Source organism: Cynocephalus volans, chromosome 9 (assembly GCF_027409185.1).
Source record: "Cynocephalus volans isolate mCynVol1 chromosome 9, mCynVol1.pri, whole genome shotgun sequence".
NCBI classification, from domain to species: domain Eukaryota; kingdom Metazoa; phylum Chordata; class Mammalia; order Dermoptera; family Cynocephalidae; genus Cynocephalus; species Cynocephalus volans.
This window is the reverse complement of record NC_084468.1, coordinates 35,490,184-35,512,685: the sequence shown is the minus strand read 5'-3', so window position 1 is coordinate 35,512,685 and position 22,502 is coordinate 35,490,184. Positions and strand designations below refer to the sequence as shown.

Sequence of the window (22,502 nt, the reverse complement as noted above, 5' to 3'; positions counted from 1 at the left end):
TACTCTCTCAATTATTAAAATATGTATTTGTGTATGTGATTCAAACAGTGTATTATGTAATATCTTCATGAAATAATGTTTACTTTGGCATGGATTAATAATACAGCTGTGCATCAGAGACACCAAATGATTTTTGCACCAAAAGAATTTACTATCACTATAATCATTCCAATTTCACTCATGGAATATATTTTAAATTTCAAAAAGACAGCAGGGTGAGTTTTCACTTAGTTTTATTTCAGTAGTTTATAGATGTGAAATGTCACATCATTTGAAATAATTACTGATATACTAAAATAGTCACTTGTAAGTAGAATAAAATCTCCACTTATTCTGGTGTTTGAGATTTAAGGAATAGATTAATTTTTCTTTAAACAATAAGGCATGTTTGGGCCGGCCCTGTGGCTCACTCGGGAGAGTGCAGCGCTGGTAGCGCCGAGGCCCATGGGTTAGGATCCTATATAGGGACAGCCAGTGCACTCGCTGGCTGAGCGTGGTGCGGACCACACCATGCTGAGGGTTGCGATCCCCTTACTGGTCAATCAGTCAATCAATCAATCAATCAATAAATCATGTTAGCTAGTAAATTGGACTTATTAAAAGGTTGGCTGGTTAGCCCACTTGGTTAAAACGTGGTGCTGATAACACCAAGGTCAAGAGTTCATATCTCTGTTAAAAAAAAAAAAAATGAAAAGTGGTATTACTTTGCATTGTTGTCACTTTGTGTAAGAAAAACTTTGTCAAAGAAAATCATTTTTGTAATTCATAATTATAAGTATAAAAGCTTGATATAATTTTCATTTTTATATCTTATTTGATAACTACCTGTTTTATCCACAAAACCCCTATTCTTGAGAGTTAAGACATTCAGAAGGAAAATATATCCATTGTCTTTATTTTTCTCTTTTAACTTCTGTCTTTTTCCACAAATATTTGTTTATTGGCTATCTGGTATTGCTTTAGACATACATTGTATTTGAACACCTAAATAAATTAGCAGTTGTTTTAGGTATTGCATTTGTTGTCCTAATGACTTTGTGATTTTTAAAAAGAAGTTTCACATACCATATGGTTTCAAATAATTTATATTAAAACACAGCATCACTAGTGAAACTGGAACAGAATTTTCGTAGCATCTATTGGTTTCAGGATAAAAAAATAGGAGGCCCTTAACAAAAAACAACTAAGTTTTGCCTTTTTATAATGTTCAGTTCTCCTGACCTTTTAGATCCTAAGATTCTTACTTTGCTGTTAAAATGAGTTTCCCTGAATCATGACATTCTTCAGTGTCATGTTTCCCAGTCAGCAGGGGATTTTTGACTAAAATTTTGTATATCAAAATCTTAATTGACGTGTGTTTATGTTGGAGCTTAAATTACAGGATAGATTTCTTCCTAATTATTAGGGTGGGAATTATTTGCAGCTTTGTCTTTCATAGAATTTTTTCTAAGTCTCTTAAATTATGTTAGAATTGAATGATGTATCTTCTTATTTATAAACAGTTTATCACCTCTGTTTATTACCTCTGTGTAGATTGCAAATACGCAGTGAAGTAGGCATACATTAGCTGTTAGGAAGGCGTGAAATAAGAGCAAAAATCAGATGATCTAACATAGAATCAAATCAATTTCTGCGTAGTAAATGAGAACGTACAATTTTTTTAAGTTCTCACTATTATAAGCAGAAATATGAAATTGTATCTTCTTGGGAGTGTCTCATGTTATTTTCTGTAATATGATAAATAAAACTCAGGCTTCATTTATTTTCTTTTTCTCTTCTAAGAGCAATGATGGAGAAGAGCGATTAGCTGTTGTTCGACTTCTAGCTAAATTGTTTGGCTCTAAAGATTCTGATTTGGCAACACAAAATCGTCCTCTTTGGCAATGTTTTCTTGGACGGTAAGAGAACATACAATTCTGAGTCTTGTAATTTGTAGGCTACTCGGTAGGGTGCATTTGATAAAACTACACGCATCAAAATTTTAATTGACATGTGTTGGTTTCATTGGCATTTGTGTTGCAGTCTTTCTTGGAGAACATGTTGAAGGGCAAATTTTTTATAAAGAAAACTTATTTACCCATGTAACACTTTTTAATCTTTTTTTCCTTTTTGGCTAAAATAATGTCATTAGAAAAATAGACATCAGAATATTCTAAGTCTTAAGATTTTTAAAGAAATCATGTAACTTTAGACATACTAGTCCAAGTTTAAGAATCCATGCCATTTGTCAGTCCACCAACTTACTCATTTACTAGTACTCCCCTTTTGGGTCTGTAGCTTATCTAATTGTATGAAGTGTTTTTGACTAATTTGGTATAATTGTATGATTTTAAAATGGAAAATGTTATTGCTTGTAGCTCAGGTAGTTTTTAATGTTTCTTAAGAAATTAGAATGATTGAATTCTATTCAACTTAATGGCAATGTTGAAAAATCTGTGAAATTCACTAAGTTCCTTTTTGCAGCCATTTGCATATTTCTTTTGCTTCAAAAGTGATTAAAAAGTAGATATTTACTATTAGTATTCTGGAGAACATCTGAGATTCACTAGTGAACTAATTCAGAAGATGGGCTTAGAATTTTTCTTAAATTCACTATAATAGTCCTTATACTAATCCTAGGCTCTGAGAAACCTCTGACAATGGCACTTGATTTTTAGCAGTTGCTTGCTTAGAACATGCCATTTTGAAGGTCTTAATAGGAATAAATGCTAAATATTTGAATAATTAACTCCATAACAATTTAGAATAGAGGAAATGAAGCAACTATACTTATACAGAGGAGGAATTCCCTGTCTCAGTGATTGACATCAATATTTATTGCCCATGTATTTTAAAAGTTGCCCAATAATCTGTATTAACTGTGAGTTGCTCACCTTATCCTTGTTATATGCAGTTTTGAATCTACATGTTGTATTTCATATTAATTGAATTCTTACAACATAGGGGGCCTTTAAAAGAGCACTTTAATACAAGTTGGTCCTGGACAGATGAACTTTTTTGTGGTAAGGCAGTGTAATTCACACATTAGATACATTCATCTTTGAACTTCTGGCTCTGCCTCTTACATGTGGTTTGCTTTCTACTACAAATCCCCCAATGTTTTCCTCATGTAAACTTTTTCAAGCAGATATTGTGTGTTTTTAACATTTAATTTTTACTTTGTGACATCATTTTAAACTCTCAGATTTTTAGCTCTACAAAGTGGGTAGTTGTGATGGATGTGTTTATAGTGTTTTTTTGTTGTAGCAGGGTAAAAACATTCTGTTTTCGAAAATGTTTTTGTGAAAGTATGTATCTTTTTGTTTATAACTGTACTTTATAGTCTTCCTTCAGAACACATTAGCTCTTATTATAACAACCAAATAATAGGTATAAATATACCTTATTTGAAACTAATTGTTTTGCCTTAGAATTAATATTTAGCTACTTTATTCTATGCAGATTTAATGACATTCATGTTCCTGTGAGATTAGAAAGTGTGAAATTTGCCAGTCACTGTTTAATGAATCACCCAGACTTAGCAAAGGATCTCACAGGTAAGCTATCTGGTTGATTACAAATATTTGAGTTGTCACACAGATATATTTTAGATGTTCCCTAACTTTCACATCTGTATTTGTCGTGGACTAGGAAATGATTTCATGTTTGTATAATAAAATTGCATTTGAAATCTTCATATTTTAATTCTGTAGAATTTTTTTATAAATTATAGTTTATCATATTCCTTATGACATTGGATTTGGGCAAAAATCATTATATCCATTCTATTAAATGTAGTAACATATCTTATAATAAGTGGGTAAGTATTATCTTCTGGACTAGACTAGGATTTCTCATTCTCCGCTTGAACCCAGAGCATCTAAAGCTACCTGCTTGGTAGTAGCAAATAAATGGCTTCTATTAAAATGCTGCTGTTTACCAAAAAACACAGAGGAAATAACATTTTTTGTATTGGTTTAGTTTGTATTGTAAATTATTAATGAATTTTTTTAGAGGCTATAGAATATTATTCTGGATTATATATATCAGTTATCTTGCTATAAGCATTTTTACTATTTTTTTTTTAGTCTTTTAATTTGTAACTGAAATTCCAAACTACATAAATCAGATACTGCATTGTGATTTGATTTTTCTAAGATAGTTGATGTAAAATATGTTAAGATGTGACTATGTAGTAATAAGTGCAGTTTCGTGATTACATAGAGTACTGCTGCCTTAAAAATGAAATTATTTTAATTCATGCTGCACTCCACAAATGTCGTTTCAGTATGGACAGAAGCTTAAAGCATTACAGTAGTTCTAGGTGATAAGTTCCAGGACCTCCAGTGGATAGTACTGAACCCTATATGCACTGGGTTTTTTTCGTATATACACATACATTCCGATGATAAAGTTTAATTTATAAATTAGGCACAGTACTCTTGTGCTTTGGGGCCATTAATAACTAAAATAAGGGTTGCTTGAACACAGGAGCTGCAATACCTCCAAAGTAGATTTGATAATCAAGAGAGCTACTAAGTGGCAGACAGTGTTTACAGTTTGGATGTGCTAGAGAAAGGAATGATTCATGTTGCGGATGGCACAGGATGGCACGAGATTTCATCATGGTACTCAGAACGGCATACAATTTAAAACTTATAAATTGTTTATTTCTGGGATTTTTCCATTTAGTATTTCCAGACCATGGTTATTGTGGCTAACGAAACTGCAGAAAATGAAACTGTAGGTAAAGGTGGAAGGCTATTGTAGTCTTTTCTGTCATTCTGAATCATGACAAATTACATAGCTAACGTTTAGCTTAAGTTTTTTTCTCATTGTAGAATATTTGAAGGTTAGATCACATGATCCGGAAGAAGCTATACGTCATGATGTCATTGTTACTATAATAACAGCTGCCAAAAGAGACCTTGCCTTAGTAAATGATCAGCTGCTTGGCTTTGTAAGGGAAAGAACACTGGATAAACGGGTAAAGTCTGAGGAATTTTATTTTCTGGTAGTTTACTGTGTTTAAATTGTTTGCTAAATCCAATTGGTATTATTTTCTATTACACTTAAAGCTTTACTGTGTGATAATCAAATGAATAACAATGCTATGTAAGCACTGATAATTTGTATGTTTTCTGTATATCTATTATCTTTATGAATGAGTCCATTGGATTCTATAGCTTTTCAGATGTTAGGCATGGGTTTCTCTTATGGCATATCTTTATAAAAGAACTACTAAGTTAAAGTTTTAATTCTTTTCTCTTATATGATGAGTTTCAAAAGAATAATAATTGATCATCTATATGTATTTCTTAGAGTTAACATTATCAAATATGACTGTCTTAACGTAACAGCTGGGTCTGTCTTTCATTGAACTAAAAGGCTATCATACTTAAGAAAGTGACATTTCCATATTGCTATGCCAAGCTAAGGGCAGAAATGACGGTTATTTGTTTAGTTACCTTTTTCTGCTGTTTCCTCCATTTGATGCAGTTAGAAACATGGATTGATAAGGAAAAAGTGGTAAGAATAGCAATAGAAGTTGCTAAAGAATAGTGTCAACCATTAGCAAGAGACAGATGTGCAAGGCAGACATATTAGGCATCTATTTACTAACATGTTTAACAGTGGTTGCCTTGCCTTGCCATATGGTATTTTTATTTGAAACATAGTTGAAAACCTGCTGTCCTCTGGAAATGTGTAAGTTAGCCATAATTTCAGGATAGAACAGTGATTGGTTTGGGTTTTGAAATATAGCTGGAGATATTCTTTGACTTTTAGCTTTTAAAATAGTCATAGGAGACAGATACTTTTTTAAAAAGGAAGTGGACACTGTTTAACTTGTTCAACTGTTTTGGTAATTCTAACTTAAATTTTTTTTCCCCCTTGACTTTAATTTAAATGAAAAGACTCTTCTACCTAGTAGTCAGTTGGTATCACCCCCTCTCTTCCTTTTTAGAAAAATTTCACTCCAATTAATGTCTGATTTCATAGTTTCAGAAAGAGTTAAATAAATGAACCTTTCTAACTGAAACTGCATGGTGTGGTCATAATAATAGCACATTCTAGACATTTTCAGACCTGGATTTTAGCCTAGTAAGTTAGATCACCTTGGTTGTAGCCTTTTCTGAAATTGGTTTTCTTCTCTATAAAATGTGGGGACAGGAATTAATCTTAGATTTCACTACTCACATTTGTTATTTGTTTGTTTGTTTGTTTATTTTGGTAGCTAGCCTGTACAGGGATCTGAAACCTTGACCTTGGTGTTATAACATTGAGATCTAACCAACTGAGCTAACAAGCCATCCTTGCTCACATTTTTTAAATTTTCATGTAAGAAATGTCAGAAGGCATTTGTTAACGTGTTATATAGGAATTAAGTTTCATTTCATCCACTAAGTAGCCTAATAATGAGAAAATTGTGACAAAAAATTATAAGGAAGTTTTGACCTAAATAAACCAAAGATAGCATGCTCCCCTTTTTTTAAGATAAATGTCTGTTTTGGTTATTATTTTTCTTACATCTTATGATAGTCCTCACTCTAGGTTTTTATGGTCTCTTTTTCTGTCCACCCTCTTCCCCACCACCTTTCTTCCCTTCCCTGGTAAATCTTCCCAATCTCTCTAAGTCCCAAAGAGTCTTCCACTAACTAGGATGTGAATAAGTAAATCATTTGCCCTTTAAACCTTTAAACCTTCCTTACTGTAAAGTAAGGAAGTTCACTTAACATGATCGATCAACAAAGTCTTTTCCAACTCTGTAATTCCAGAATTCTTTTTTTTTTTTTTTTAAAGATGACCGGTAAGGGGATCTTAACCCTTGACTTGGTGTGGTCAGCACCACGCTCACCCAGTGAGCGAACCAGCCATCCGTATATGGGATCCAAACCCGGGGCCTTGGTGTTATCAGCACCGCACTCTCCTGAGTGAGCCACGGGCCGGCCCAATTCCAGAATTCTTGATACTAAACTTTGTTATTCTCATTGTGTTAACATCAAAAGGGAAGTAACTAGGCACTAAAACCTTCCAGATGATAGGGCTTTTGTTTGCAGAGTGAAATGTACAGTTTGTCTTTTACGTTTTAATCACTTCTAAAACTTGGCCAATATTTTTCTTAGAGAAAATTAGATGAAATCTGTAAGATTTATTATTGTTGGAGGGAAATAAAAAAATTTAAAATTGTTGGATCATTTAACAATATTTGAATTAGAAGATTTCTTTTTTTTTTTTTTTTTTAAAAAGATGACCGGTAAGGGGATCTCAACCCTTGGCTTGGTGTTGTCAGCACCACGCTCAGCCAGTGAGCAAACCGGCCATCCCTATATAGGATCCGAACCCGTGGCCTTGGTGTTATCAGCACCGCACTCTACCGAGTGAGCCACGGGCCGGCCTTGAATTAGAAAATTTCTAAAGAGTCTGGTTTTGATACAGGAACAGATTCAGAGTTTTTGGTAGTGCAATTTGGTAAGTCCTCTTCTGAAAAGAAATATTGTGCCAGTTTATACATACACACATAATACCGATTATACAACCTAGTGAAGCCATGGCAATTTTTGCAGATCAGTATAAAATTTTGGTATCTTACTCATCTAATAAACATTGTACTTTCTAGTGGCGAGTAAGAAAAGAAGCTATGATGGGTCTGGCTCAGCTTTATAAGAAATACTGTCTTCATGGTGAAGCAGGAAAGGAAGCTGCAGAGAAAGTCAGCTGGATAAAGGACAAACTTTTGCATATTTATTATCAAAATAGCATTGATGACAAGTGAGTAATATGTTGGGAGAACAGTTGAATGTAAAACTTCATTTAATTTTTTAAAAATTTATTTTTATTTAATTTTTAAATTTATTTCAAAGTTTAGAAATCATTTTCTGCATATTTGTACTTACTGTGTTTAAATAAGACTCTAAAAATAAATATTTAAAAGTTATATTTAAAAAAAGACTATTCAAGATTGTAAAGTAGCATAATAATAGTTACATAGGCATGGATTTCAGAGTCAGACCAGAGACCAAATGTTCACTTTGCCCATTTTTAGATTTGTGCACAAGTGACTTAACTTCTGTGCACCTCAGTTTTATATGAAAAGGAGGAATAATGATGCCTTCCCTACAGGATTGTCACATGGACTGAATAAAATAATGAATATAAAGCACCCTAGCCCAATGCAGGACTATTTGGTAACTACTAGTTATTAGTTTTCCTTTTTGCAACACTATTACTACCAGTAGAGGGATTACTAAATTGTTTTCATTTTCTGAATGTTACTTATAATTGTATATTGGATTGTACTAATCATACTTTGTTTTTGCAAAATACTTTGCAGTGTTTCATTGAATTAGACTGACTACTTGGGCATCACTGGATATGTATTTCATTGGTTAATGAACAGCGCTATGTTTTCTTATTCCAGTGATGTTGAATAAAAAAGTTTAGCAAGAAGGTATCCAATATTGGTAAGGAATTTAGACTGGAGAGAAGAAAGATCAAATGTACACAGGAAAAGCTAAACTTGCAGGAAGTAATATGAAGGAGAATTCCCTCTTTTTTTCCTTCAGGACAACAAAGGAAAGGAGCTGAACTGTAATCAGAGGAAATTAATAAGTTTCTTCAGAATTAGTTATATTAGGAGTCATAGCCTTATATCTAGTGTTAACTAATTTGCTATAGCTCTAGACTGCTGGAGAACAGGTGCAATAGCCTAATACTCTGTGTTTAGGAATAACATTTAATCCTTCAAGAACAAATGTTTTTTACCGATAAGTATAATGTAAAGCTATAAATAGAAACCGTGTCTCTACTAAAAGTACAAAAAGTACTAAAAGTCTTCCAAAGAAAAAAACTGATTATATACTTATGTTTTTCATTGTATGTATACACATAACTATCACCATTAGCATGCTATCTTTGCACAAGATTGTTAAAATATAAAATGGCTATTGCTTCTTAAAAATAGAATAATTGTGTTATTTGGGTTTCTTTTTATTGTTGTTTCATAGACTGTTGGTAGAGAAAATCTTTGCTCAGTATCTTGTCCCCCACAACCTGGAAACAGAAGAGAGAATGAAATGCTTATATTATTTATATGCCAGTTTGGATCCAAATGCTGTAAAGTAAGTTACTTTTCAAATGATTGAAGTATTTCCTGAAGATTTCATAAAATTACTTATCCTACCTAATTTTTGTTGATGGGATTGTTGCTGCTTCTATCTGAATCAAGAGCCTCAGGTAAATATTTATAGAGAAAAATATTATGATTTAGATTCAGGTCAGTTAGCAGCAAAAATATTCCTGTATGCATAGGTGTATTTGGCAACTGGGTTAGTGCCATGGTTCTAGGAATTCAAAGAAGTCCCAGTGTCAAAATATCTGTGATAGGTGTCTAAATTACATTATTGGAACTTTATCCTTCCAGGCTTAGTACTGAGCCTAAGAACTAAGTATTGGTTCTTTGTCAGGAGAGCATCACTTCTGTGTAGGCCGACCATATGATTGATTGTCCAACTGTGATATTTTTGACATTGAAAAGGGGGCATAGTTAATAGTTTTACTCAGACAACCGGCATGAACTGGAACTGTCCCAGGCCAACCAAGATGCATGATAACTCCACTTTAATAGGCTTTTTAAAAAGTAAATGTCACAATGTATACGTACATCAAAACATGTTGTACTCCATAAATATATACTTTTGTCAATTAAAAACACACACAAAGTAAACGAGTCCTGTCATTAAGAACTCTGAATGTTTGAGTTAGGATTTCAAGTGCAGGAATAGTACAAAGTACTGTGATATCCTCTTTTTCCAGATCCATCATTTTTGATCATTTGCTGTTTATACATTCTTTCTTTTTATATACACATTTTCTTCTGAACCATTTGAGTGTAATTTGCAGACATGTGGATCCCTTTACCCATAAATACTTCGACGCTGATTCATTAAGAACAAGGATATTCTCTTACATAACCAGAGTATCCTTATCAAAATCACGAAATTTAAATTGGTACAATAGTGTTTAATCCAATGTGTATTCAGATTTCCTCAGTTGACCATATAATATTCTTTATGGGTATTTTCCCCACAGTCTAGGATTACACATAATATATTTAGTTTTTATGTCTCTAGTCTCTTAATCTGGAACCATTCCTTAATTTTTCTTTGTCTTTTATGACTTTGTTTTTTTGGAATAGTATTGCACAGGCCAACTATTTTGTTAAATTTGGCCTCAATTTGGGTTCTTCCAATCCCCACATTATTAGATAAAGATTATGCATTTTTGGCAGAAATTCCACAAAGGTAATGTTGTGGCCTTGGTGCATCATATCAGTAAGCCTAAGCCATCATTTTTAAAAAGCTTTACAAGTGGTTTACTAATGCTCACTCCAGGTAATAAACTCATTGCTTAAGGTTTTAATATTTACATTTCAAAATATCTGTCAGAGAGTATTCAGAGATAGGGTAATTTTCTCAGAGGTGCTTTGCACACTTGGAAGTATGGAGGGGATTTTTGACAGGAAAAAATCAGAGTGCTTGGAGAGAGAAGAGTCTAGAATAAACACAATCAATTTAAATTTGGTGTCCTGAATCTGCATCATTTCTAAGAAATTTTTTTTTTAAATAGCCACTCCTTAGCCTGGCGTAAAAAGGCCTTCATGATCTAATCCTTGTCTTTAGTATGCTTCAGCTTTCTTATGCTCCCCACTCACACCCTGTGCTCCAAGCATAAAAGTGTTTTTCAGTTTTCTATGTGTCATGCACTTTGATGACATTCTATTTTTCCTCGTACCAGAATTTTCTAGCTACCTTTGTTTAGAATATCTTTCAATCCTTTTATTTACCTGGCAAGATCCTATTGATCTTTCTAAATTTCTCAAATATTTTCTCTCATAAGAAGCCTTATATTTACCATTTATACTAATCTGTCTTAAATCCAAGTAAATTTTCTGGTGCTTAAAATTTTGGGTAGATATAGAAGAATGGTGTGTTATACACCATGCAACAAGAAAAGTTGTAAAGTTGAATAGTTTACAGTATTATTAAGTAATGTATTTTTTCATATTCGTATCTTTATTTACAGAGCTCTAAATGAAATGTGGAAGTGTCAGAACATGCTTCGGAGTCATGTACGTGAACTATTGGATTTGCACAAGCAGCCTACAGTAGGTTCATATTTTGTTTAAATTCATAGTTTTAGTTGTCATCCAGTTTTTCTGTAGTTCTATATAATGAAGCAAGGAAAAGGTATCTCAGGTGTTTTATTTTCCAGATGTTAGTTAAACATAATTTTTGTGGTTGTCCAAGCAAAAGAAATGGTGTTTTCTGGTTTACCAAGTTTTTTTTTTTTTTTTTTTTTACCAAAGATGACCAATAAGGGGATCTTAACCCTCAACTTGGTGTTGTCAGCACCACACTCTCCCAAGTGAGCCAGCCAGCCATCCCTACACAAGGATCTGAACCCGCAGCCTTGGTGCCATCAGCACCACACTCTCCTAAGTGAGCCACAGGCCGACCCCTGGTTTACCAAGTTTTTAGACACTAAGAGTTGATACATAGTTTATCAATTTTCAAATAATTAGAATTAAATCTCAAGATAAAATTATATTGAAAATCACATTTTTTTTTCACTCCATGATTCTTTGTCCTTCAGTGTATAGCTGATATAGGGTATCAATCCTATAAATATGCCAATGTCAAATTAACAAATTCTACCCAAAGTTTTTTGGAAGGTGGGGAGAAAAACTTGAATTTTCTTAATGAACTTATAAGTATATCTGCTAGAGTAGGTGTTCTTAACCAGGGGACCGCAAGGGCCCATGGATGCTAGAGCAGGGGCTGGCAAACGTTTTTTGCCAATCACCAAATAGTAAAAACTTAGGGTTTGCTAGCCATCCAGTCTCTAGTCAGCTACTCACTTCTGCCTTTGTAGTGCAAAAGCAGTCATAGACAATACATAAATGAATGGACATGACTGTGTTCCAGCAAAACTTTATTAACAAAAACACATGGCCCCAGAGGCTATAGATTACTAACTTGTTTTAAATTATTCAAATTTAATATAAGTTAAAACTAATAATAAAGTGTTAATTTATTATTGATGGAGGAAAGGGAAGTGCTTTTTGGAGGGCAGATTATTCTGAGAATATTTAAGTAATGGGTCACAAAATAGCTAGTAAAACTCTATTCCACAAGAAAAATTTCCTGCTCTTTATATTTTTAGTTAATTTTCTGTGGTTTGTAGTTTCACAGTAATTTTGATATGATAATTTTATGTTAATTGTTTTATCTTTTCAATCTTCTAGCAAAATGACTTTACTATGAAAGTTATGTATTCCTTTAAATTTTAAATAACTTTCTGTTTCTTCTATTTATCTTAACTTAATAGTTGTTGCTACTCTACAATTCTTTGCTGTCAAGTTAGTGTGTAGATGTGGTAAGCCATTTTCCAATGGGCAGATTGTGATGATTTTTTAACTTTACGAAATATGTACGAGAAGGAGTATTGATTTTTCTTACAGAAACTTCTTAGCACATATGACTGGTTGTTCTTTGTTTTTGTTTTAAATTTCAGTCAGAGGCTAACTGCTCTGCCATGTTTGGAAAACTGATGACCATAGCAAGTGAGTATGTTTATCTACTCAGTAAATGTACAATAAACACCAAAACAGACAAATAATTTGCCTAGTGGGAATATCAATTCAGTGCTAAATAAGGGAAAATAATCCTTATCTTAATTTTATTTCTAAGAACCAGTTAGGCTGATTTTTTTTAATAGCTCAGCAATATATTTAAGACACTTGCTTTTAGTTTAGTAGAATAGATTTTTTTCCCTCATTGATTCTTTTTTAATTTTGTAGAGAATTTGCCTGACCCTGGGAAAGCACAGGATTTTGTGAAGAAATTTAACCAGGTTCTTGGTGATGATGAGAAACTGCGGTCACAATTGGAATTATTAATCAGCCCAACCTGTTCATGCAAACAGGCAGATGTTTGTGTGGTTAGTAAATTATGCTTTTACATTTGTTCTTCTAGCTTTGCTTATAGAAATTTATATTTTTTTAAAACCTATTTTATGTACAGTATTTTGTGTGAATTTAACAATATTGTGAGCTCTGCATTAGGACTTATCCCTGTGGTCAACTTAGTTCTCTTTATATACCACTCAGTCTGCAGCTACATTCCAGGAAAAAACTAGAGAACTAAGTCAGGGAGACTGGTCCTACGAATTGAGCAAGTTAAAGTACTTTGTATTTAGTAGACAGTCATTGAGTAAACGATAAAAATTTTCTTTTTTCTTTTTTTTTTTTTTAATAAAAGATGACCGGTAAGGGGATCTTAACCCTTGACTTGGTGTTGTCAGCACCATTCTCACCCAATGAGCTAACTGGCCATCCCTATATGGGATCCGAACCCGTGGCCTTGGTGTTATCAGCACCACACTCTCCCAAGTGAGCCACGGGCCGGCCCATGATAAGAATTTTCTAAATGCTTATGTGTGCATGGATTTTCTCCTCCCATGTATTAGTATGGAAAAAAAACCTTGTCGATAAATCAGCAATATTAGCATTGGCATATATGTGATTTCATTTATCGATAAGGTAATTGCCTATGTTCACTTTTGTCCTTATTCTAATTTGGATTCATTTGATAGAAAACCAATATCATTGAAACTATCTGGAATATCACTGAAACTATCAGGAAGGAAAACTTCATTTATTCAGCATTTTATGACTCAAGAGTCCTAGGTTTGATTTTCATCTGTACCATTTACAACCAATGTCAACCTTTAGTAAGTTATTCGGTATCTTTGAATCTCATTTTCCTCATCTATAAATATTAACAACCTCATAGTGTTGTTAAAAGATTTTATATATATATGTATATGTATATACCCTAATATAACACCCTGTACTGCCCTATTGGATTTAAATATATGGTAGTTCTTATGATATTACACATATATGACAATCACTATGCTTGGGACCAACCAGGCTTACAGAAATGAATAAAAGAAAGAAAATTACTTCAGCTATTTATGTCTAACTGTGTTCTAGAAAGGATTAGAGCTGATAATTTTTAAATATGTCATATGGTATAAGGACAACGATAGATGTACAAGTATATACAAAAGTCTGGAAGCATGGAACAGGTATCTTTTATTCATTTTAGGAATCTAAAAAGACCAGTAATTAGGAGGACATAGTGGGAAGCCAATTTAGGGAAGAGAGCTTATGGGCTTTTCTATTGAGCCTAGGAATATGGATGTGCCAGGCACCTGGACTACTGGACTACTCAACCTTTGCACTTTTTTTTTTGTTGGCTGGCCAGTGTGGGGATCTGAACCCTTGACCTTGGTGTTAAATACCATGCTGTAATCAATGGAGATAACCGGTCAGCCTCAATCTTTGCAGTACTGAGCTGGGTAATTTGCTGAGAACACTTATTTCTTTGGCATTTAGAATTCCTGTTCCAGAGTACTATGTCCTGGAGAGAATCCACTAATATAAATAGATCATGTAATGAAATAGCTTGAAAATACGTTAGAGATCATTTGGCTTAACCACTTCATTTTGCAGATAAGGACATTATATTTTTAGGAGGTGAAATTTCTCATCCAATATTTCACATATCTCATAGATCCATGATAGTGTTCTTTATGTACATTAAATCATTCTCTGAAAGACCAACAAAAAAAAACCAAGTAGTGCTTAAGAAATAGGGACCTGGAGAAAGAACAATCAAGTTCTACTTTTGGTCTGAGAGAAAATAGAAATTGAGCTTGAGTTTAAAAAAATGGGAGTAACATGAAATCCCTATTATTTGTCAGACCAGAAATATCCAAGAGTTCCCAAATCCAAAAAGTAAATATAAAACAGATGTTTGCAATTAAAATATCTTGGGATGAGTGTAACAGCCACACAGTACAGCCAATCAGTGCTCCTGATTTTAGGAACCAGGAAGGTAGAGATGAAGACTGCACTTGCACTGGAAAGAGCATAGTATTGATACCTTCTTTCCTAGCTCTTATGTTAGCATTGTGTGACTTGAGAACATTATTCAACTTATCTGTATGTTCTCATATATAAATTAGGACTTGTAATACCATTTAAACACTACAGGAAACCACTGTTATAAAATGTTCTTGCCATTTTCCAGAATCTCTCTGTCATTTGTCCTTTTCCCTGGGGATAACTGAATATTGATTACATATTTCCTCCACTATCCCATTCCTTTTCTGATAGGTTTGTTCTGACGTAGAAGAAAAGAATAAAGAAAAAAAAAGCAAACCTGAAATTTAGTTTCTGTCATCCTATGTACCTTTCATTTTATCCTTGGGATTCCCTTCTCTGTCCCATAATGTGTATTTACCACCACCTCCTTTTTTTCTAAAGAACAGTCTTCTCTCATTTCTGAAAAGGTGACTATTACAAGTAGTAGGCATGGAGATCTAACATTTTCCTCCCCCTTTCTCCAAGTTCCATTCTTGAAAAATTTTATTAAAAATACTTTGAGCAAGGAATTTCTACAGACACTATAGATGTGTGTGCTCATGTCTGTGGTGATACAGTGAAAGAGGGTGAGCAGTGTTACTGAAATATGTAATATATAGATTTACTTTCTCTTTAGATATCAGGTTTCGGGTTTCCACACCTTGGTTCTAGAGAACGACCAAATATTTGCCATAGCTTCAGATGTTCTTGCTATTTTATGTTCTGTTGCCGTCATGTGATGGTGGTTACCCAATTTTGAGATTTTCCCAGAAGCTTGTTTAGTCGGCATTTAATGAAACAGTTTAAAGAATTTCAGCTATGGGCTGGCCCGTGGCTCACTTGGGAGAGTGTGGTACTGATAACACCAAGGCCACATGTTCAGATCCCTATATAATGATGGCCGGTTTGCTCACTTGGGAGAGCGTGGTGCTGACAACACCAAGTCGAGGGTTAAGATCCCCTTACCGGTCATCTTTTTAAAAAAAAAGAATTTCAACTATACCATTTACTACTAGTGTGACCTTTAGTAAATTACCCAATATTTCTGAGCCTCATTTTTTTCATCTATAAATAATATCAACCTCATAAGATTTTTGAAAGGTTTAAGTAAGATGAAATTTCAGATATGGCCTAACACAGAACTGCCAGCACTGCCCTATAGGATTTAAAGGAATGGTACTTCTTACAGTCTTACAAATACGTAACGAACAGTAGGGATCTTTTTTTTTTTTTTTGGTCTTTTTCATGACCGGCACTCAGCGAGTGAGTGCACCGGCCACTCCTATATAGGATCCGAACCCGCAGCGGGAGCATCGCTGCGCTCCCAGCGCAGCACTCTCCCGAGTGCGCCAGGGGCTCGGCCCTAAGATAGGTCTTAAGTGAGATCACGAATCTTCATCTTTTAACCTAATCTCAAAGTGATTCTGATATGAGTGGTTCAAAAACCCTTCTCCATGAGGTTATCCAAATAGTCATTGTATGTTCAGAAGTACAAATATTATTTTTTTTCCTTGATAAAGCTTACACTGTTTTAGTTCACTGCATTATATAGTAAGTTGTATGATACATGGTCTCTCATGGAGTTTGCAGATTAGGTGACAGAAGCAAATATTTCAGTAGAGAATACAATGTGGTAAGTGTTCTGATAGAATCATGTGCTTTGGTAATACAAAGGAGCATCACTCATCCCAGACAGGGTGGAAATAGGTCAAGGAATGACTTGTTCTAGAATAAGTGACTCCTGAGTTGTGTCTTAAAGGATGAGTGAGAATTAGACCACTGTGTCAAGAATAAATGTTGTATTTCCAGCTTCAGTGCCTGGATATCAGAGGAGATGCTTTAGAGATAGAAGATATCCGTGTGTGAACTCTCAGCAGTTGTGTTTAGAAGTCTGAGATTCAGTCCTGTTTGGTATATATTAGCAGTTATATCTCCTAGAGGAGGTAGAGAAGAAATGAAGGAAAGGGGAGAGAGGTGCTAATTTACGCTATTTAGTAACAGTCATAAAATGTTTTCTGTTTTCTTTTGACTCTTTTCTGTAATTGAATGAGAATGATACATTTCACTTTAATATGACAGTTAAACCTTTGGATATTGCTTTCCTTAAAAGTTGCTATATCCTTATCTAGTTTACTTATTGCAGCTGCGAAAAATATTGATAATATTAAATCCCCTAAGAAATTCTGATTAGCAATGAAACAAATAGGGATTACTATACACATGAAAGAATTTTTTTTTTTTTTTTTTTTTTTTTTTTTTTTTTTAATGAATACTTCTTTTTTGGTCAAAATAAGAAAGAACAAATATACAAAAAAGAAAGGGGATATGTGGATACAGCGTTTTTTGAAACATATTATAATAATGGGATTAATAAATTATAACCTTATTGAAAATGGAACTTATTTATCACTTTGATATTCCTTAAAAATTCTTAATATATTAAATAACTTATGTAACTAGTAAGTATGTACTAGTAGTAGTATTAACCTAACCTGATAGCATAGTTTTGATCAGAAATTTCTGAAACATTGTCAGGGATACAGAAAGAACTCTTTAACTCTTTCTGCCAAATGTCTCTTCCTAAAAGGATTGCATATGATTACTTCTAGCTGAGGCTTTCTCAACTAGTTTTCAGTTATAAAACTTCTTGTTGGTCTTAGATTTTTCTGTTTGTGTATTAGCTATTTCTTTTTTTCTTGAATATGTAAAGAAAACTTTATTTGTTTCTACTTACCTGCCAGAAATTAATTTGACTTGCTGCCTGTCCCCAATATCTCTTCAGATTATCACATCTATATTTTAAAATAGTTGTTATGGAAGATAACCTAAATGTAAGATTGCTATGTAGGAATATAAAAATGTCCGTTTTTTCTTTCTTTTCTTTTTTTTTTTTTTTTTTTTTTGATGGTTGGCTGGTAGAGGGATTGGAACCCTTGACCTTGGTGTTGCAAGGCAGCACTCTAACCAACTGAGCTAATCAGCCAGCTAAAAATGTCAGTTTTTAAAAACTCTTTTGTCTAGTATTTATATATATTTGGTTTATTTTAAATAGTTCTGTTAAGGTGTTTAAATAATTGAACATTCTTCTTTTTACCTTATCACTTACTTTTTAATTTCTTCTATGCTTATGTGTAGTAACATAACTGTCTTTCCTATTGCCTTTTTTTTCCATTTGTTAGGGACCTGTTCCAAGGTACAAGTTGAGCATTCCTATTCTGAAAATCTGAAATCTGAAATGCTCCCAAATCCAAACTTATTTTGAGTGCCAACATGACAATCAAAGGAAATGCTTATTGGAGCATTTTGGATTTCTGATGTTTGCATTAGGTATGCTTACCCAGTATATATTCTGTAAATATTATCCAAAATTTTTTGAAAGTCTGTAATGCTTCTGGTTCTGACCATGTCGGATAAGGGATACTCAGTGTGTACCAATGATAGTTTGCCTAGCAATTTTCTAGTAGTCATATTTGTTGTTAGACAATTTCTGACATATTTTGTTTTGTTTTGTTTGGTGGCTGGCCGGTATGGGGATCTGAACTCTTGACCTTGGTGTTATTACACTGCACTCTAGCCAACTTAGCTAACTGGCTGGCCCCTGATATATTTATTTTAGATTAAAGCAACTAAATTTTGTACTAGAGAAAAAAATCCCCTTTTGGGGGTACCTCACAAAATAAGATTAATTTAAAAAAATGGGATAGTATTTAAATTCAAATTTAAAATGTGAAACTCTGGCTTAGAGCAAAGAATGTAAGGATTAAGCAATGAATAAAAATATACTTACTTTCTCAAATGCTGAAATTTTGCTCTCAGTTAATTACAGCTTGCTAAAATAAATCTGGCATCTCCTTATGACTAAGAAATTTTCTTCAGAATCTCAATCATTTAGACATGTGATCTAATAATATATATATGGATATTTAATTTAATGACTTTTATAATTAATTATGTCAAGGTATTACTGAAACTACAATAGGTATCTTTTTTTTCCTTTCTCCTTTGTCCTCCTGAACATATATCACTAAAATATTGGTTTTTTTAATGTAAAAAGCTAGTGAGTGCCATTTGTTACTACTTCGTAATTTGGAAAAGCACGTTTAATGTGCATTATCTTCTCAGCTAAGATACACAATTGCTCACCAGAACTATTCAATTAATGTCTAGTTCTTAAAGTAAATTTCTTTCCCCACTTCTCAGTACACTATAAATTTAACCTCACCTTTGGGGAGTCTGTCTCTGTAATTATTAATTCCTCATCTTCAGTAGAACCTTTTAGCAAGAGTCTTTCTTTGTAGGAGCTATTTGATGTAACACCACAATCTTTGAGAGAGTTGCTTTTATTCTTAAGAGAGTTACTTTTATTTTGGGGTCCATCAAACAGCCTTCAATAATTCTGTGTCTAAGTTATAAATAAAATTCTAGGAAAGTGCATGGTCATTTATCCCTCAAATATGTTTTTTCAGAACTGGAAAACTTTACAAATATTTATAAACTTATGAATATCCCCCCCTTAAAAAGAAGAAATTAACTGAAACAAAACACAATATTCTGTCAAATTATGAAATAATAAAAACCAATAAAACATACCCATGAAAGTGCAAATTATTTTATTTTTTTCAGAAGTAGAACATTAAAAAAGGTTATAATACAAAACAAATACTTTCATGGGAGAAATAGACAAAAGGCAGAAATCACTCAGAAACCATGTCATCCCCTTTCTGTTCTCCACTGTCCAGATTTTGCAGTGATTGCTCAATGAGTTATAAATTTTAGTTAGAGTCCAAAACAGATTTTTTTTTTTTATACTTCTCCTGGTTTTGAATCTGTAAATGCTTTTTATGCCTATAATCATTTTTATTTTGAAAAATGTGAAAGCAAATTAAACTTATGGTAAAACTCTTTCCTTTCCATAGAGAGAAATAGCTCGGAAACTTGCAAATCCTAAACAGCCAACAAATCCTTTTCTAGAGATGGTTAAATTTCTGTTGGAAAGAATTGCACCTGTGCACATTGATTCAGAAGCCATAAGGTAAGCTAGGAAGTACATTCACTCAAAAATAGATTATAATCTGAAACTACAATGTTCTAAATTTAAATTCTGGGGTCCCTAAAGAAAATTAAAAGCGTTCCCCTTATACTTCTTTTTAATGGCAGAAGCATACATCATTCAAGTTGAAAGAAGCCCTGCTAATTTTTTTATTTTTCACTTTTTTAATTAATGCTTTTTGTTTTTAAAGAGCTGTTGTGTTTATTTCTAGCCTATATGTGTTCATTAAAGAAAACTCAGAACGTAGAGAAAGAAAGAAGAATCTTTTAGATCTGTATGGCTGTCAACCAACCTCTGAGTTTTCTTAAACATTTTAATGGCCACATAATATTCTGTAGTATGTTATACTACTCTTCACTTGATGTGTGAGAATAGTATGGTATTTGTAAAGAGGACAGGATTGCCATTAGATGTGTCTGGTTTCAAAACATGAGTCTGTGTTTGGCTTTGAAAAAAAACCTCTAATTTATCTGAGTTTTTATTTATTTTCATCTTTAATACAGATATAACATCTCATTTTTGGATGATTGTGAAAATTAGAGATAATATATAAAAAGTGAGTGGCCTAGCATGATGGATACTAATTGACAGCCATTGTATTTTGTGGTTGTTGTTAACTATTCCCATAATTTCAGTTATTTCTAATGATTTCCTATTGTAAACTTTTTGTAAATACTTTTCTCTTGCACTAATTATTATTTCGGTAGATAAGCTAGATATATTTGCATTTCCCAGATGCTGAGTGATGTTGAGCATTTTTTCATATGTCTGTTGGCCATTTGTATATCTTCCTTAGGGAAATGCCTACTTAGCTCTTTTGCCCATTTTTTAATTGGGTTGCTTGTTTTTTTCTTGTAAAGTTGTTTGAGTTCCTTATATATTCTGGATATTAATCCTTTGTCAGATGTATATTTTGCAAATATTTTCTCCCACTCTGTTGGTTGTCTTTTAACTCTGTTAATTGTTTCTTTTGCTGTGCAGAAGCTTTTTAGTTTGATATAATCCCATTTGTTTATTTTTCCTTTGGTTGCCCGTGCTTTTGGGGTCGTATTCATGAAGTCTGTGTCCAGTCCTATTTCCTGAAGTGTTTCTCCTATGTTTTCTTTAAGAAGTTTTATTGTTTCAGGGTGTATATTTAATTCTTTAATCCATTTTGAGTCGAGTTTAGTGTATGGTGAAAGGTATGGGTCTAGTTTCATTCTCCTGCATATTGATATCCAGTTCTCCCAGCACCATTTGCTAAAGAGGGAGTCTCTTCCCCAGTGTATAGGCTTGGTGCCTTTGTCAAAGATCAGATGGCTGTAGGTGTGTGGGTTGATTTCTGGATTCTCTATTCTGTTCCATTGATCGGTGTGTCGGTTTTTATGCCAGTACCATATTGTTTTGGTTATTATAGCTTTGTAGTATAGTTTAAAGTCAGGTAGTGTTATGCCTCCAGCTTTATTTTTTTTGCTCAGTGTTGCTTTGGCTATGTGTGGTCTTTTGTTATTCCATATAAATGTCTGGATAGTTCTTTCCATTTCTGAGAAAAATGTCTTTGGAATTTTGATGGGGATTGCATTGAATTTGTATATCACTTTGGGTAGTATGGACATTTTCACTATGTTGATTCTTCCAATCCAAGAGCATGGGATATCTTTCCATCTTCTTGTATCCTCTCTAATTTCTCTCAGCAGTGGTTTGTAGTTCTCATTATAGAGATTTTTCACATCCTTGGTTAACTCAATTCCTAAGTATTTTATTTTTTTGGTGGCTATTGCAAATGGACAGGCTTTCTTGATTTCTCTTTCTGCATGTTCACTATTGGAGAATAGAAATGCTACCGATTTTTGTGTGTTGATTTTGTATCCTGCAACTGTGCTGAAATCATTTATCAACTCCAAGAGTTTTTTTGTAGAGGCTTTAGGCTGTCGATATATAGGTCATGTCATCTGCAAACAGGGACAGTTGGACTTCATCTTTTCCAGTCTGGGTGCCTTTTACTTCCTTCTCTTCTCTGATTGCTCTGACTAGTACTTCCAACACTATGTTGAATAGGAGTGGTGAGAGTGGGCATCCTTGTCTAGTTCCTGTTCTTAAAGGAAAAGCTTTCAGCTTTTCCCCATTCAGGATGATATTGGCAGTGGGTTTATCATATATGGCTTTGATTATGTTGAGATACTTTACCTCTATACCTAACTTATAGAGGGTCTTTGTCATGAATGAGTGTTGAATTGTATCAAATGCTTTTTCAGCATCTATAGAGATGATCATATGGTCCTTGTGTTTGATTTTATTAATATGGTGTATCACGTTTATTTATTTGCATATGTTGAACCGACCTTGCATCCCTGGGATGAATCCCACTTGATCGTGGTGAATAATTTTACATATGTGTTGCTGTATTCTGTTTGCTAGTATTTTAGTGAGGATTTTTGCATCTATATTCATCAAGGATATTGGCCTGTAGTTTTCTTTTTTGGTTATATCTTTACCTGGTTT

The 22,502-nt window shown here is 33.4% G+C and overlaps 1 protein-coding gene across 5 annotated transcripts in view; it reads left to right on the top strand.

Annotated features, from left to right (window-relative positions):
- Nucleotides 1-22,502, top strand: part of PDS5A (PDS5 cohesin associated factor A) — a 133,383-nt gene that overhangs the window by 58,808 nt on the left and 52,073 nt on the right. For all 5 annotated transcript variants that reach the window (XM_063107949.1, XM_063107950.1, XM_063107951.1 and 2 more), the window contains 9 exons: nucleotides 1,783-1,898; nucleotides 3,442-3,536; nucleotides 4,821-4,966; nucleotides 7,598-7,749; nucleotides 8,985-9,098; nucleotides 11,062-11,143; nucleotides 12,553-12,601; nucleotides 12,839-12,978; nucleotides 19,888-20,003. In XM_063107949.1, the coding sequence (XP_062964019.1) occupies nucleotides 1,783-1,898; nucleotides 3,442-3,536; nucleotides 4,821-4,966; nucleotides 7,598-7,749; nucleotides 8,985-9,098; nucleotides 11,062-11,143; nucleotides 12,553-12,601; nucleotides 12,839-12,978; nucleotides 19,888-20,003 (1,010 nt within the window). The remainder of the gene's footprint in view (nucleotides 1-1,782; nucleotides 1,899-3,441; nucleotides 3,537-4,820; nucleotides 4,967-7,597; nucleotides 7,750-8,984; nucleotides 9,099-11,061; nucleotides 11,144-12,552; nucleotides 12,602-12,838; nucleotides 12,979-19,887; nucleotides 20,004-22,502) is intronic.